This window comes from Ciconia boyciana, chromosome 8, assembly GCF_034638445.1.
Source record: "Ciconia boyciana chromosome 8, ASM3463844v1, whole genome shotgun sequence".
Lineage (NCBI taxonomy): Eukaryota > Metazoa > Chordata > Aves > Ciconiiformes > Ciconiidae > Ciconia > Ciconia boyciana.
In genome coordinates this window covers 1,369,589-1,385,083 of record NC_132941.1, presented here as the reverse complement: position 1 = coordinate 1,385,083, position 15,495 = coordinate 1,369,589, and the positions used below count along the sequence as shown (strand labels likewise).

The 15,495-nt window shown below is 59.7% G+C and overlaps 1 protein-coding gene and 1 long non-coding RNA gene across 10 annotated transcripts in view; both read right to left on the bottom strand.

Moving 5' to 3' along the window:
- The window catches only part of TLE3 (TLE family member 3, transcriptional corepressor), a 30,558-nt gene extending 21,670 nt beyond the window's left edge, over window positions 1–8,888 (bottom strand). For 8 of the 9 annotated variants that reach the window (XM_072869388.1, XM_072869390.1, XM_072869392.1 and 5 more), the window contains exons 1-5: window positions 8,570–8,888; window positions 7,939–8,072; window positions 7,757–7,857; window positions 7,572–7,635; window positions 6,523–6,567 (exon numbers count right to left, since the gene is read on the bottom strand). In XM_072869388.1, coding sequence (XP_072725489.1) covers window positions 6,523–6,567; window positions 7,572–7,635; window positions 7,757–7,857; window positions 7,939–7,962 — 234 coding nt within the window. In that variant the 5' untranslated portion in view covers window positions 7,963–8,072; window positions 8,570–8,888. Of the gene's footprint in view, window positions 1–6,522; window positions 6,568–7,571; window positions 7,636–7,756; window positions 7,858–7,938; window positions 8,073–8,517 lie in introns of all 9 variants that reach the window. The other variant, XM_072869389.1, reaches the window with a different exon arrangement.
- Window positions 8,889–11,724: 2,836 nt separating this feature from the next.
- Window positions 11,725–13,448, bottom strand: LOC140656074 (uncharacterized). Its single transcript, XR_012043961.1, has 3 exons — window positions 13,394–13,448; window positions 13,095–13,189; window positions 11,725–11,941 (listed from the first exon to the last, which is right to left on the bottom strand). It is a non-coding gene; the product is annotated as an uncharacterized lncRNA (long non-coding RNA).
- Between the last annotated feature and the right edge of the window lie 2,047 nt (window positions 13,449–15,495).

Sequence of the window (15,495 nt, the reverse complement as noted above, 5' to 3'; positions counted from 1 at the left end):
CTGGGGGAGGCACGATACTCCCAGAAGGACGGACTCTGGCCAGCGCAAGTTTTTAAACACCCAACACACGTGCACTGCCCACCCACCGCTCCCTGCCCACAAAATTGGGCTGCAAGCTAAAACTGCAAAACCCGAGCCCAGGCGCAGCGCCGTGTCCGAAGGAGCGCGGTGCAGGAGCATGGGCCGGCGCCGTGCGTGCCGCCAGCTGCCCCGGCAAAGGAGTGCCGCTTCAAAGTGGCACCAGTGCCACCGCTAACCACCCCGGTGCTCAGGTCACGTGTTGCTCAGCGATAGGTAAACCTCTTTAAAGGCCTTTTTGGCACTGACGCATCGATTAGATTATATATAAACTGCAGCTCCATTAAATATTTATTCCTTCAGATGAAGCCTATTGGATTCTGGATGCAACAAGCACTCGGCGCATTGCTCCTCCAGCACGGTTGCTTCTCCTGCGAGCTCTTTCATGCCAGCCCCCAGCAAATTCTAGAACAAATTCGATCCTCACTGAGGCAAGAGCAGCGGTGCCAGCACGAGCAGTCCCTCCGGCTGCGTGTCGCAAAGGTCGTTTAGGTGTAAAGGACAAAAATGCAGCATCCAAACAGGCCGCCTCCGCAGAGGAGGGAGGGAAGGTGCTGAGTTTTCCCTGGGCACCGTCGAGCACTAACACGGTCCAGACAAACAAGATGCACGACGACCCATCGCCTCCACATTTAAATCCAATTCTGCCCAAACTTCCAACAAAGATTTGAAGGAAAACTTCGCGCTCTGCAAAGAGAGAGACTTCCCACGTGGGATTCAGCGAGCAAGAAGATATTAGATGTCCAAAATATTATGTTTACAACTGTGAGGTTTCCTGTTAACATGAGATTCAATAATCTTTAAATATTTGTTCACTTTAACTTCTCCCATTCCCCAGCATATTAAACTCTAGTTGTCCCCATTAAAAGTTTAATCGGGAGCAAAAGGGGATCCTCCAGCGCACCGGGAACAGGAGAGGGTTTCATGCCCGACACCTTCCCCATAACAGGGCTCATTCATCACCTTGCCCCAGAGCAGCGGAGCCCCCCGAGCCGCTCCTGCCAAGAAAAACCTCCATTCGCCCCCCCCCCCGCCACAGGTTGCCATGGCAATCCCAGCCTCCGCATCCCCTCCCAACGCCCTGCATCCTCACCGGACCACGGCACGCATCGCCGAGACGGGGGCTGCAAGCCAGCGTGGTGGGTAAAAGCCCAGGGGCTGCACAGGGCACCCCAGGAGAGAGCCCCACTCGCGCTGCCCAGCACCGGCACCCGTGGGAGGAGTGCCTCCCGGGATGCTCAGCCCAGGCAGCAGGATGCTGCCGGCCACCGTTAAAAAGGGCGAGGAGTCAGGAGAACCTGAAATCCCGACTAATCCCCCACCACCCCCCATCCCTGCCAGGAATCTGACCCGCTGCTAGACAAGAAACACTTCTGGGGTGGTGGTTTGCGAGCGGGGAGGGGGGGAAATGGGAGAAAACATTTGCACCGGTTATAAATCAAGAGACTGACTGCTTGGCCACAGGCTGCAAGTCCTGTCACCCGCTCTTAAAATGGCCAGAGCCGCTACCAGCACCCAAAGCACTTAAGGGCATGAAGAGCCACTGCTGGAGTCGAGTCAAGAGCCGGGCAGGGGCTCCGGCTGCAGCAGCGTGCGGCGGCATGGTGTTAAATAGCTGCGGGGCTGGCTCTCCCCAGCAGCCCCGGCCCCCCGTCCGCTCGTCTTTACACCTGGACATGGCAGAGGGAAGTTTAAAAATAACTCTGCCGGCCGTCAGTCGCAGGAAACGCAGAGCAGAGTGGAAAGGAGCAACCTTAAAAATCGCCCGAAGCGCGCGAGTGCAAGCAGAGCCCCAGGCTTGAAGCAGGGTAAGGGGGTGCGGGGGGGAGGCTGCACCCTGGCACGACACCCCGCAGGCATTGCTCTGGGCAACAGAGATGGTCGCTGTGCCAAAATATATCAGCCTTGGCCTCAGCTGAGCAAGCAAATGGGAGCTGCAGGGCTGCCCCAGCTCCATGGCTGCCCCGGGGGTCGCAGCCCCGGGCTGATCCCAGCACCCTCGGGCACAGGACCGGACACAAACCCCTCCCGGGTTCCCAGTGCTCGGGAGCCTTTGGGACCAGCGCTCAGCCACGCTCTGGGGACGGAGGTGCTTGCAGAAACCGACCCCGCAGCCGCCGCTCCGTGGGGAGCACCCCCAGCCTTCCCAAACACCCCGCACAAAGCACACGCACCCCGACCTGCACCCTGCGCAGGACAGATCCTCCATGAACCTACACGGCTTTGAAAGGAGCCACACCAGCGCACCAGACCAGGCCATCTTGGATGCAGTCTCAGAAGAGACTTTGGGCCACACCAAACTCCAACCTGCCCTTGCTTATCGATTTAAACGGCGGGATGCAGGCTGGAGACAAGGGGCTGAACACACGGCATCTCTCAGCTGACCCTTCCTCCTCTTGGAAACACAGCAAAACATTATACAGACTGTCCAATGCAAGCCTAAACCCTAAAATCCTTTAGCCTAAGCCTAAAGCCACTGCAAGCTCTGGGCGATGGGGCTGGTAGGGTGCCCAAAGTGACGGTCCACGGGACGCAGGAACGCGGCATCAGCATCGTCCCACGCTTCGCACGGGACTCCCGGGGAGAAACACCCGCCTGCCAGCCCCCAGCTCTCTCCTTGGCTCCAAAACCACAGGTCACTCCACACGCACCCGGACGGTGCTTCCGAGACGGGTCCGCACCACCGCAACCCTCCCTTGGCCACCCCAGGTCTCCCCCTGCGCTGCACGTACCCCCCCAAACCTCAGCCCTGGAAGAGGGTGGCAGGGGCGGTGGGAGAAAGGCAAGGAGTAAATCACACCACCGGTGAAGCACCAGAAGCATTTGTTGAAACCAGGATATTGTCTCTTTAAGCACATGAAAATAAGGCCCTTGAGCAGTGTGGTTCTCACTCCGGCGCACAATTATGGGTACTTTCAGCTGTCTACCACTATTTCAAGTGCTCTCTCCAACCAGGCTGTCAATGGCATGTTGAAAGCTATTTGTGGCTGCTATCGTTATTAGCAAAGTGGAGAGCTTCGCTGATGAGAATTAAATTCAGGGAGGGGGTGTGGAGGGGCGGGCCACAACCCCTCATTACAGAATTACCACCAGCACCCGGGCTGCAGGGGGGCAAAGCTCACCCAGGACCCCCGAAACCCACCCGGGACCCCCAAAACCCACCCGGGACCCCCGGTGCCTCCCGCAAAGCCAAGGGAAGGGAGAGCTGGCTGACAGCTCTTCCCTTCTACCTTAGGAGACCTGAGAGTATCACACTAACAAATTACTTGGCTTCTGAAGTATTTAGCAAATTATTACCTGGCACTCCTTGCTAACGAGCATGACAGAAAGTATATTGTGTTCTTGGAATATTCTAGAAAAAAAAAAAAGCACGCCTCTCTTCCCCTGGAAGTGTCAGGAGGGTTTAGGTTTGTTCCAAGCATTAAGTGTTTAAGCACGAAAACAAGAAGTGCTTATGCGGAGAGTTCTCAGCCATAAAAAAAAAAGTCAGCGCAAAGGTTCTCCCCTCCGAGGTGTCCCGTTTCCCCACGCACAAGTAGTTTTTCTTTTGGAATCGTTATTCCCTCCGACTGCATTCGGCAATTATCTACAGAGACCTGAACACAAACAATGCCAAAACAAGAGGGGAACGAAAGTTGCTTTTGTAAAAATCAATTAACCTTAAAAAGAGAGTTTCGCTCAGGTTTAAAAAGAAAACTCCCGACCCAGCCTCAGGTTTAAGAAAGCTGAGCCCGGGTAAGAGAGCGCTTCATTCAGCGGGAAGACTGATGTAAGGAGCAATTCACTGCGTTCTATGCAACAAAGTGGGTAGTCACTTCCTAAATATTTCCTTGCATATGGAGTTGTTTATGAAACTACATTTTTTTTCTTAACAAGAAACGAAACGAGAAGAAAGGGGGGGGGGGGGAAACCACACAGGGCCACATATGCACACACTTAATATTCAGCATAGGAGAGATAATCTGTTATATAAGCCCACAGACAGACAATCCCCTTTTGCTTAAAGATGAAGTATCCATCAATGTTTGTCTCAAGCAGATGTAATCACAAGCAGTCAAGTCTGGAGGGCAGGACACTGCATGAATAATTCAAGCACTTCAGTCTACTTGATTGTGTGCAGATAAACACAAGTCAACCGCTAAACAGGTCAGCTGATAAACTTGTTTGTTCAGGACCAGCCACCCTCAGCCAGATGCAGGCAGGACCACGCTGCCATCACCGGTGGGATGCCTTTCGGGGGGATGCTGCAGCCCAAAAGAGGGGGAAAGCCTCCCCGGGCACCCGCGCGGGGCCCAGCTCTCCATCCCATCCCATCCCTCCGCTCCCGTTTTCGCCTGGAAGCGCGCTGGGAGCGGCTCGGGCTGCTTTGTTTTCCTCCGTGCACATTGCTGTCAATTAAAGAACACGACAGCTTCACCTCCCCAAACTTCCCCCATCAGCCCAGCACTAGGCACGCAGCATATGTCACCAGGAACAACTACAGCAGGCGGGGGATGCTCTGCGCAGGCTGGAATCATCCGGCGAAGATTTATCCGCCGAGTTGCAAGGCAGCGAAGCTCCCAGCGAGGCACACCGACCACGCAGGGCCTCCCCGGGCTGCAAACGCCGCGGCATGGGAACCGTCACCCTGCAAAATCCGGGTCAGGGAGGGCAGCGGCGGCTCTGCCTGCACCAGCCCCACGGAAAACTGCCCCTGGGTGTTTTGAGGCTCCCGAGTTACCCTCCGAAACCATCCCAGACGCTTTGCCTCGCCAAACGCCACGGGGAAGACACGCTACGTGGTCACACCGCAAGACGGAGCGGATGGCAGAGTGCTCCATCCACACGCCAACGAAGCCGGAGCCCGTGACAGGCTCTCGCCCCCGAGTCCTGACACTCATCCTGCGGTGCAAACCCTCTCAAATCAGTTTTCGGTTACGACCATGCACTGGTGGAAAACACGCTGCACATCTCGGGAAAGAGGAATTGCTTCCAAAGCTTCGATCAAGAGAAAAAGCTCAATATCCTGCTGTATTATTTCAGCATCTCCCAGCGTTTGCACGGAGCGAAGCTGTTCCATCACCGAGCGCCCAGGTGGGTAAGAGGCATTCCCCTCTCCCGAAAGCAGCCTGCACGGACGCTTGCGTTACTCCAATCCCTCGAGCATTTCCAAAGAGGCCGCAGGGTCCGCGTCCCTCGGGACACGTGCAAAACAGGGACGGGGTCCTCGCAGGAGGCCACCAGAGGCCTCAGCAGAAATTCTGCATTCAGGAGCACTCCTGGCTGCACCAAGGCAAAGCCGTGCCCGAGGTCTCCCCGAGCTGCACGGGGGACCGGGGGCCACGGGGGACCGGGCTCCTGCGCAGCCCCCCCGGTCTCCCCCCAAGCAGCGCTGCCTCACAAGGACGCTTTTGTCCAGGCAGAAGCAACGAAGAGAAAGAAGTCAGGATTATCTGCATGGAAGAAGATATTTTTAAAAAAACTGAAGACTAAGCAGTAATTATTTTCGTTACCCTGTGACTACGTACCAGAAAGCTAAAGGGAAGTGTGCGCGAGGAAGAGAGGCAGATTCACAGACACGCTGCTTGGAATTTCATCAGTCGGCTAACGACACTTTCTTACTTCGGGCTGCGATGCTGCTATTAAGCAAAACCACTTTGGAGTTGAATGGGGCTGATTTGCGAATTGCAAAGTTGATGTCAACTTCTATCTGCCTTAAGTTCTTAATTATAAGAACTGCTTCTAAAACCAGTAAGCAGCAGCAGCACAAATAATCAGGTCTAATCTCAATAATAACTTTATTCCTTTAAGTTTTACCATCATGTGCCCAGCCTTTAGGCTCTTTAACTATAATCTTATCAAGGTAGCACACCACATTCTGCTATGGCCTTCTATATTTTTCCTTCAGGCAAGTTACATATTAGAGGAGATCAAAAAAAAAAAAGAAAGAGTACCAAGCATTGCTTCATTTTCCAGATGCAAAGACAAATCCGTGACATTGAGCAACACACCAGAAGATATCGGTATCCCTGAAGATAATTCCCTTCTAAGTCTCACACTACAGCACGGCAAGTATCAGGGGTACGACCTTAGAAACAGTCGCGTTGTACCAACAACAAAACCAGAGGAAAACGCCGGAGATAACAGTATTTTCCGAGTGCTGGGAACGCGCTATTCCAGGTACCGACCTCCCGGCGTGGAAGGCAAGGCTATTTTCACCTCTTCTCATAAACACTCTTTGCAAAACTTAAGTTTCTCCTGAATATAAGCAAAAGCCCCACCGGGCTGCCATCAACCTGCAGTTCCCAATATAACTGCTGGGCCACGAGATCTCACCTGGAGTCACATCCCCGACTTCAGCACTTATTCCCCATTTAGTGCAATCAGGGCCTATTTTATCTCAGGTTGAGAAAAGGGCAACAGGAGATCAATCAATCACCATTTCCCCCCCTTTAAATTACTCACCTGTTTGTGCATTTCAATATTCAAACCATACGACATTTCATAGTACTGGGGAATAAAAAAAAAAAAAAAGAGAGCCAAGAAGAATTTGAATTAATTTAACATAAGGTATTTGCATAAGGTCATTACCAGAAAGCATCCCGGTCAAAACTATGCTTAAATCATTCGCAGTCAAGGAAATTATACCTTATAATAAGCAGATGTTTATAGGGTTTAACTGGCATGCATTTAACAAGAGGACACTCCTTTTTACTCCTGTTTTCTCCTCCTAAGCTACTTAGAAAAACAAAGAGGCGCAGAGCTGTGTGACAAGCGTCTGCACAGCCCTGGCAGAACAGGTACAGCCCGTAGTCTGGCCAAAAACCCGGTTTCTCACTGGGGGGGTGGATTTATTCCCCCCCCCTGGGTCTAGCAGTGCTGCTGGGAGCCCTGGGAGCACCCCGGCCCCTTCCTCCCCGCCGGGAACAGGGGTGCTGGGTCCTGCTTGAACCCATTCCAATCACAAGCCATCCCACCCCGGGGCCCCGCCACCCAACTTTTGCAAAAAGAGAGCAACAAAAGAGCCCATTTGCCCCCCCCGGGGGGGGGGGATGCCCTGGGAAGGCACCGGGGTGGCCTCACCCCGCTCCCCCGAGCGGCAAGGGGGGACAGCCCGGACACCCACCCGCGGGGGACACCCCCCGGTGCCGGGGGCTGCTGCTCCTCCTCTCCTGCCCCCCCTCCCCGGGGCTGCAGGGCCGGCAGAAAGGGGTTAACAGGAAACTTGTGCTGGCGCTTCCAGCCGCCTCGGTCTCTGCTGCGCCCTGGCACCAGCCGAGTGCGGCGGGCGAGGGCAGGGCGGGCAGCGCAGGCAGGGAAGGCAGCGCAGGCAGGGCAGGCAGCAGGCCCCCTCCCTGCCCCGCACCGCGGCGGGGTGCCGGGGTCCCTGGGCAGGCAGCTGCCCGTTCCGGAGGGGAGGGGGGTAGGGGGGTCCCCCCCTTTCCCAGCGCACGGTCGGGCTAGCAGCTAATGACATTTACAGCCTGATCCGAAATCTGATTAAAGTCTCTTACCATAACGTAATGGCGCTGCATTTCTGTCTTCTCGTTCGCCAGCTTATCATACTCCACTTTCAGGCTGGGGGGGAGGGGGGGCAGAGCAGAGGGGTGAGACCCCGCGGGCGGGGAGGGCGGGGGAGGGCAGGGCAGGGGAGGGGAGCGGCGCTGCCCGCACCGCGCCCCGGCCCCCCCGGGCTCACCTGTGGTACTGGGCTTGCAGGAACTGGAACTCGTCCTTGATCCGGTCGCAGGACTCGGCCACGGTGAATTTGAAGCCCGGCTGGCCCGGCTGGTGCGGAGCCTGCGGGGAGCAGCGGGGAGAGGCGCTCAGCACCGGGGGGGGAAGGGAGGGGGATTGGGGGGGGTGGGGAGCGGGACTCACCGGGTGCCGGCCCTGGGGGTACATGGCAGGGCTGGGGCGCGGTCACTGGAGCCAGCCGCGCCGTGCCTCGTTACGGCGATCGCGACGTGCGCTGCTGCCCGCCGGCCACGGAGCGCTCCCGGAGAGGCCGAGAACTGGAACAAAGAGACGAGAGGAAAGTCCGTGCGGGGGCGGAGGAGGGAGGGCGGCGGGGGGGGGGGAGAGAGGGGGGAGCGGGCCCGGCCGGGCCGGCTCGCTGCGCGGCCCCCTCCCCCGCGCAAAGCACCGCACCCCGGGAGGCGTTGCGCGCCCGCGGAGCCCAGCCCAGCCCGGCCGAGCCGCCCGCAACCGCCGGGGCCAGGTGCCGCCTCGCTCCGCGGTCCTCCGCTTCCTTACGGCCCCCCCCCTTCCGGCACCCGCTCTCGGAAAAAAAAAAACAAAAAAAAAAACAAAAAAAAGGAGAAAAAAAAAATCAGCAGAAAAATGAAAAAGAAAAAAAAGCAACAACAACAACACAACCCAACCAAAAGAGCCCGGCGGAAGCAGCTCCCGCGGTATTCCTGCTGCGAGAAGAAGGGGGAAGCAAAGCCAGGAACTAACGCCGGAGCACGACGGCCATGGAGGAGAGGAGGAGGGGGGAAGAAGGCCGTACACATCCGACTTCCCGGGCGCCGCGGACATGCGAAGTGCGAGCGGTGTCTCCGCCGCGGCTCCCCCGCCCGGGGGCGGCCGTTCAGCTCCGTCCAGCCGGCATCGCCGTAACTCCACAAGCCATGCTGCCGCTGCTCCGGGGAGGGGGGAACCGGGAGGTGTGTGCGGGAGGGGGGGTCCCGGGCGCCGGGGCGGAGCCCGAGGCCGCCGGTGCCGCTGCCGAGCGGGGCCCGCCGCGCCCGGCCCCCGCGATGCCGCCGCGGAGTGAGGCCGCGCCGGAGCACGCGGTCCGCGCCGCCGCCGCCAGAGCGCTCGGGCGAAGCGGGGCGGCGGGGAGGGGGAACAAAACCCGGGCGGCCTCTCCGGCGCCGACCAATGGCGAGGCGGCGGGCCCACGTGGGGCGGGCGAAGGCGGACGCTGACTGGGCGCCGCCGGCGGCGACGTCACAATGCCAGCTTGTGTCTGAAACGATGGAGCGGTAGAGCGGCGGCGGGGCTGGCCTCCGCGACACGCCCCCCCGCAAAGCCCCGCCCCCGGGCACGCCCACTCCCGCACGCCCCGCCCACCCGCCCCGCCGCGGCCGCTCGGTTCCCCCCGCCGCGGGAAGGGCGGGAGGCCGCGGCCCGCGGCTCCGGGCGGTCATTCCCGGTTCCTCCCGCAGCCGGCGAAGGACGGCTCTGAGCTGTCGTTAGATCGGCGAAGCGGCCCAATTAGGTGCTATAAACCAGCCAGAACCGCTTTGTCACGTCAACGTTTTCACGTCACGCAGCCGCGATACCGATAAAACGGTGGGTACGGCCGGCAGGCTGAGCCCGCCCGCCCCGGGAGGAGCGCGGAGGACGGCTGCCCTTCCTCCGCCGTCCCTCCCCCGCGCCTTTGATGTGCGGAGGCCGCGGCCCTGCCCGGTGCTGGCGGGAGGGGGGCACCGGCCCTTCCTGCCCCCCGCCGGCGCCTCCTCCCGAGTCCGAGCGGCTGTGACGAGGGACGCGGGTGATGTCATTAACGTGACACGCTCCCGCCGCTCTGCCCGGCCGTCTTTGCGGGGGACGCACACACACGGGACACCCGCCGTGGGGAGGTTTAACCCCGCGGGGAGAGAAGCCCCCCCCCCCCGCCCCCGCTCGGCGGAGCCCCGCGCGTGGGAAGGAGGCGTGAGGGGCCGCGCCGCGGCCGCCACCCCACGGCACAAAATGGCCGCCTCGCCCTCACGTCACACGGAGCCTCCCCGCCCCACGTGGGGGCCCTCCAGCAAACCCCACCCCCCGGCCAATCAAAAACAAGCCGACCCGATGGTTACTCCAATTCTATTGGTCGAAGCGCGCCGGGCCGGCGCGGCGGGGGGGGGCTGTGTCAATCAAAGCCACGCGGGGCCGGAGCGCTGACAAATGCCGCTGCTGTGCAGCCCCCCGCTTGCAAATCCCGCCCGGCATGGCGGCTTAATTAGCTCGGAATGGCTTTTCCTCCCAGCTCAAACAATCTGTCACTGCCGCGCGGCGGAGGCAGCCGTGCATAAAAAAGTAAGCAGAGGCTAAATATCAATTTGATTTTGTGTATCAAAGGAATATTTTAAAGGGGGGGGGAGTTCTTCCCTAGTAATGAAACGGAGCCGTTTATATTAAAAAAAAAAGGGGGGGGGAAACACACAACAACACCCCCCCCCACAAAAGCTGCCCCCAGCCGGTCGCGCTGGCACGCAGGTCGTGTGTGTGTGTGTGTGTGTGTGTGTGTCGCGGGTGGGGGTTGTGGCGGAGCGGACCCCCCCGGTGTGGGATGTTTGGGGGGGGGGGGGGGTGCCCCGGCCCGCCCCCCCCCCTCCCCCGCCGCTAATTGGGTGCGTTCCGGGTGTTGACGTGACAAGAAGTGTCAGGGCCGGGCGCTGCCCATTGGCCGCCGCGGCCGGCCACGCCCTGTCCCCACGTGGGGACCGGCCGAGGCGGTGGGTGCGACGCGAAACCCGGCGCGGAATCCAACGCGCGGAGCCGGAGCCACCGCGCTCCCCGTCCCCCCGCCCTCTCCTCGCCCTCTCCTCGCCCTCTCGGCCTCCTACTCCACCCCCGCCCCCCAATTTTCTATTTTTGCCGCCCTTTTGCTTTGCTTTGCTTTCCCTCTGTAGAGGCAGCAGCTCTCTGCAAAGGCCCCGCACCGACCGGGGTGCACGTTGGGGTGCAAAGCCTCCCGGGGACTGCACCCCAGGGGAACGGCTGCCTGCGTCGGGCAAGCAGACACTGGGAGAGCGCCCGTGCAAGCCAGCGTGGGAGAATGTGGGCCCACAGTGCTTTGAGCCACACGTGGGGGGGCTCCCGAGACCGCCTGCACCCGGAGGAACAGCAAAAATTAATGGCAGCTAGTAACCCTGGCAATATTAGCGGTGAAACCGGCACTAAGCGCTCTCTCTGGCAGTTTGTTCTGCCGAGTACATCCGAAGCAACATCTATTTGGTGGAGAAATGTGACCGGTGCTCCCGGTGTCACACGCTCCCGGTGCTCCTGGTGTCACACGCTCCCTTCGGTCCCAGCAGGATTGCAAAGCAAAGGCAGCAGCACCTGAAAATCCTCCTGTCCACGAGGCCTTTGGGGATGGGACACACGCTGCCCTTCCTCACCACACTGCCCTTCCTCACCACGCTGCCCTTCCTCACCACGCTGCCCCTCCTCGCCGCCCCGGCACGGCGGCAGGCTGCCGGAGCTGCCGAGGCTTCCCGCAGGCTGATGGAAGGATGGAGTGATCTGTGATAATTCTCCAAATCGCTGCGCTTTGGCCTCAGCGCTTGCTCTTGGGTTTGCAGATATTCGTTAATTTTTCATGGCTGGGGAAGGTTAATTTGTCTTTCCCCCGGCGGGTTCATGCTACCCCTGTAGCTGCAGCGGCGTGGGTCCGGGTTTGGTGCTGCTGGGTGCTGAGCCCCTGCAAGCCCGCGCCTTCTGCTGCGGGCTCACATCCCTCCTTGATCCCCCCTCTGCCCCGAACTGAGCCGGGAAAGAAAAGTGCCAAAAATGGGGTGATTCCTGCGGTGGGGCTGAGCCAGACCCTCGGCCCGAGGGGGCTTTCTGGGGCCTAATTCAGTGGACACAGGGACATGGCAAGAGGAAGTGAAAGCAGCGGTTTTGCACTGAAAATTCATTTCATTGCTCAAAATAGAACACATTAGATGGGCTGCTTCCCTCCCTCAGTGGTACTTATGGAGAAATTCTGATTTTTATTTAATGGTTTCCCCGAAAAGGTTGTAATTTTCTTCACATTCCCATCTAGCCATAGCTCCAGCGCTGTTGTGGTGAACTCAAACGACTGAGAATGCCTCTCGTTAATTGATATTCCTCACGCTAGGACTGTACTGAAATAGCAGATGTTTTATTTTAGCTTATTAAAACTCACCTGGTTGAAAAAAAAAAAAAAAAGAAAGAACTATTAGGGGTGAAAGGAAACGTTCTGGTTCATATTGATTTAAAATCTACTTAAATTGATATTTGCACATCCCAATTATAAACCGTGATCTTTTCCCATAAGTTATTTTTCTTTTTCTGAGGTTTTTTTCTTAACGATCTTAGAAAAAGCCTCCGTGGGAGAAGGCACCGTCTCCTCCCCGCGTGCTGCGCGTGATGCCTTTGTCACCGCAGACCGGGGACGTCGCATCCCTCCTCCGTGGGCAAGGCGGGGCAGGAGGGAGGCAAGGAAGGAGGCACCTTGCGTGCTGCTGCCCAAGCTGGGGCAACCAACACCACCAGGTGAGGATGAGGATGAGGACGAGGGCTCTGGGGTTGCTCGGCGAAGGCCAGCGGCCCCCTGCAGCCCCGTGCACATTGTTTGGGCGCCTGCAAAGGGCAGGTCCCCGTGAGGACGTGGCGGTGGAGCCATGGGGTGAGCAGAGCGCAGGGGGCGTTGGGGTCCTTCGGGGCGACGCGGTGATCCCTCCCTTAGGAGGTCACCGGTCCCGAGAGTGGGTTTGGCCAAGGTGTGCCCGTCCCCTGGGCTGCGGTGCCAGGGTGCCCGGGCGTGCTGCGGGCTTGCAGCCGTGGCACCCTGCGAGGTCTCACGGCCAGGGGAAAGGAAACAGGAGATGTCCTCATCCACCCTGTCTGGGGAGAAACCTCGGGCTGCGCTTCTGGGCACGGGGTGTTGTGACACCCTCCCGTCCCCACCGCGGTGCTGCCCTTTGGGGAAACCGTCTGAGCAGCCCTTCCCCTTCCCAAACGGCCTCTGCGGGGGAAGAGCCACTGCACCCCACCCTCCCACGGTCGAGGCTCCTGCATCAGCCACCCCCGGCTGGCCCCAGCGGCCCCAGGTCCCGGTCCCCGGCCCCTCGGTGGGTGCACACAGCCCCTTTGCAGCCCCGCTCCCAGGGGCCGGCCGGCCTGGGGCCGTGGTACGGCTGTAGGGAACAGGGGAGAAAGAAACCTGCAGGATAAGGTTTATTGCAGCTGGCTGGGTCCGAACATCTGCACAGCCACAGTCACCCTGCTCACCGTCCCGGCAGGGAAACGGGTCCAAAACGCCGGTGACAGGAAATGCATTTTTTTCCCCCCCGTACTTTTTTTCTCCCCTTCATACGCTGTGTGTCCCGTGGATCCTGGAAAAGAGGCTGGCTATGGCTTTAGCACCGCTTCGTCAGGCCACGTGGATTTGCTGTTAGGGTGCAGAGAAGGCGGCGGGGGAAAGAGGAGAAACCTGTGCACACATGCACACGCACAGACGTGCACGCAGGCGCACACAGACGTGCACACGGATGCACACACGCGTGCACACAGATGCACACACGCGTGCACACGGATGCACACCCGCCCTCTGTTCCCACCTCATCCCCTGCCCGCCGTGACCGGCTGAACTCACCCACCGCGCCAGCGGTGCTCCCGGTGCGTGGCAGCGTGACGGCAGCCGCCCCGAGAGGTGGCTTTATCGTTGACAAGCCGGTCCCGGCCCCAGTCAATAGCGTGTGTTTACATTTCAGGTGACACTATCTGCCCTCCGCACAGGGCAGGACCCTGCCTGCCAAATTTCCTTTAGCTTTCAAGTTTATCTAAACAAGGATTTCAGAGCTGGGAAGGCAGTGAAACGCATACTAATGACCGACCAGGGAGAGCCAGGAGAGCTATCAGCAAGTTTATTTTGCTTTGTGGGGAAGCTCGGTTTTATCTGCTCTTGGCAGTAAGGTTTTACAGTCCCCCCCGTCCCCCCCCAGGCAAGAAAGGGATCAATCCTGCAACTGCTTCCGGCACCAGCATCCCCCACGGGGCTGGGGACAGCAAAAGCCTCTTCTGGTTTTGGGTGTTCCAGCTAGCGATGCTCTGGGCACCCGAAGCCAGCCCGAGCCGATACCTGCACAACGGACCGTGCTCTGGCTTTGAGCTTTCCCAGTTTCTCCTTTTTTCCTCTTCAGAGCAAATCTTGGGGCTCCGGGTGGAAAAACGCACCCGCGCAAACCTGTAGAAAGGCAGAGGAGCGCGGGTCCCTCCTGCAGGAAGGGGCCTGAATTCCTGATATACGGGTCAGAGCCTCGACCCGAGGCTGCGAACGCAGCACTGCTCCTCAACCACCTCAGCAGAACTTCTGAGCTATGACTTTTCTCTCTGCTCCGCAGCAATTAAAAACAAAAAGAAAGCACCGTGCCGGGGTGCTTTGGGCCGGCGGCAGGAGCAGGGAGCGGTGGCGATCGCCGTTGCCCTCCGTGGCCACGCGCGCCCGCTCCGCACATCCACAGCCAGCACCACCGAGAAGCTGCCGGGAGGTTTCCGAGCCTCGACAGCCCGGCACGGCACGCAGGCGGACGGGGAAGAGCGTCGGTCGGTTGCTGGTGTTGCCACAACAGGCCCCGATTACCCCGTCCTTTCACAAGCAAAACTCCCATTGACCTCACCCTCATCCACGGGATTTGCTTGAGCAATCCCTGCGCCGCCCAGCCCAGCACCTCCGGGCTGCAGCAGCCGGGGCCGGGGGCTGCCCAGGAGGCAGCGAACCTGCTCGGGACCTGCTGCAAACTCCTCCCAGCACCGAACAACGGCCTGAGCCTCACAAGCAAAATTTTTTTTCCCTGTCCCCCTATACTTGGGATGGGAGGTGTGAGGAGGCGGGTAAAGGGTACAGCCAGGGGCAGCAGCAACATTGGTTTTTCACGAGCACGTGCTATGGACCTTCCTCGAGGTCCGAGGCATGTTTCCTGCAGAAGACCTCATAACCTCTGGGCTCTCACCAGAGCCGGGGGACCCAGGCCCAGGTCCCCGTGGCAGGGAGCATTTCTGCAGACAATGGCGAACGGTGCCGGAGGGAGGGAGGGAGGGAGAGCCCCAGGACCCTCCCGGCAGCAGGGGCAGCTCAGAAGAGCCGGACCCAGGCTGGGAGCCGGCGTCCCGCCTGCCAGGAAAGCCTCGGCCCATCCGCTTATTTGCAAAGTTTTGGCCAAGAGGTTGGGACCAGCCCGAGGAGCTGGTGAAGGGATGGGGCCCAGGACTTGCTAACAGGACCCGGCTGCAGCTCAGGTCCAAACCCAGCAGCTCCGGCACTGCCGGCTCCGTCAAACAACTCGCCGGTGTCCAAACCCAGATGAGGAAAACAGGGCATCGGAGAGCTCTTTGCAGGCAGGGAAGCAGCGTTCCCTGCCCCTGCCTGCCTCCCTGACCCCTGCCCGCATCCCGCCCCAGCACTGCCCCAGCTCCCCGGCACGCAGGGACCCCTTGGCTGAGCACAGCCAGGGGCCGGAGCTGTGCTTCAGCAGAGGATGGGTGCAGAGCCCCTGCACCCGGAGCAGCGCTGGCCTTGCACGCTCAACCAGCACTGCGTGCGCCGGGGCTCCGACACCGCATCGGCTCCTGGGATAGCAACACCCCGCACTTATTCGTATTTAATGCCAGGCTGCACCCCAGATGGAGGAGGGAGAGGAGAGCCTGGCCGCTCTCGGCGGGGAGGGCAGGTTCGGCTCTGCCCGTGGAGCCTCCCCA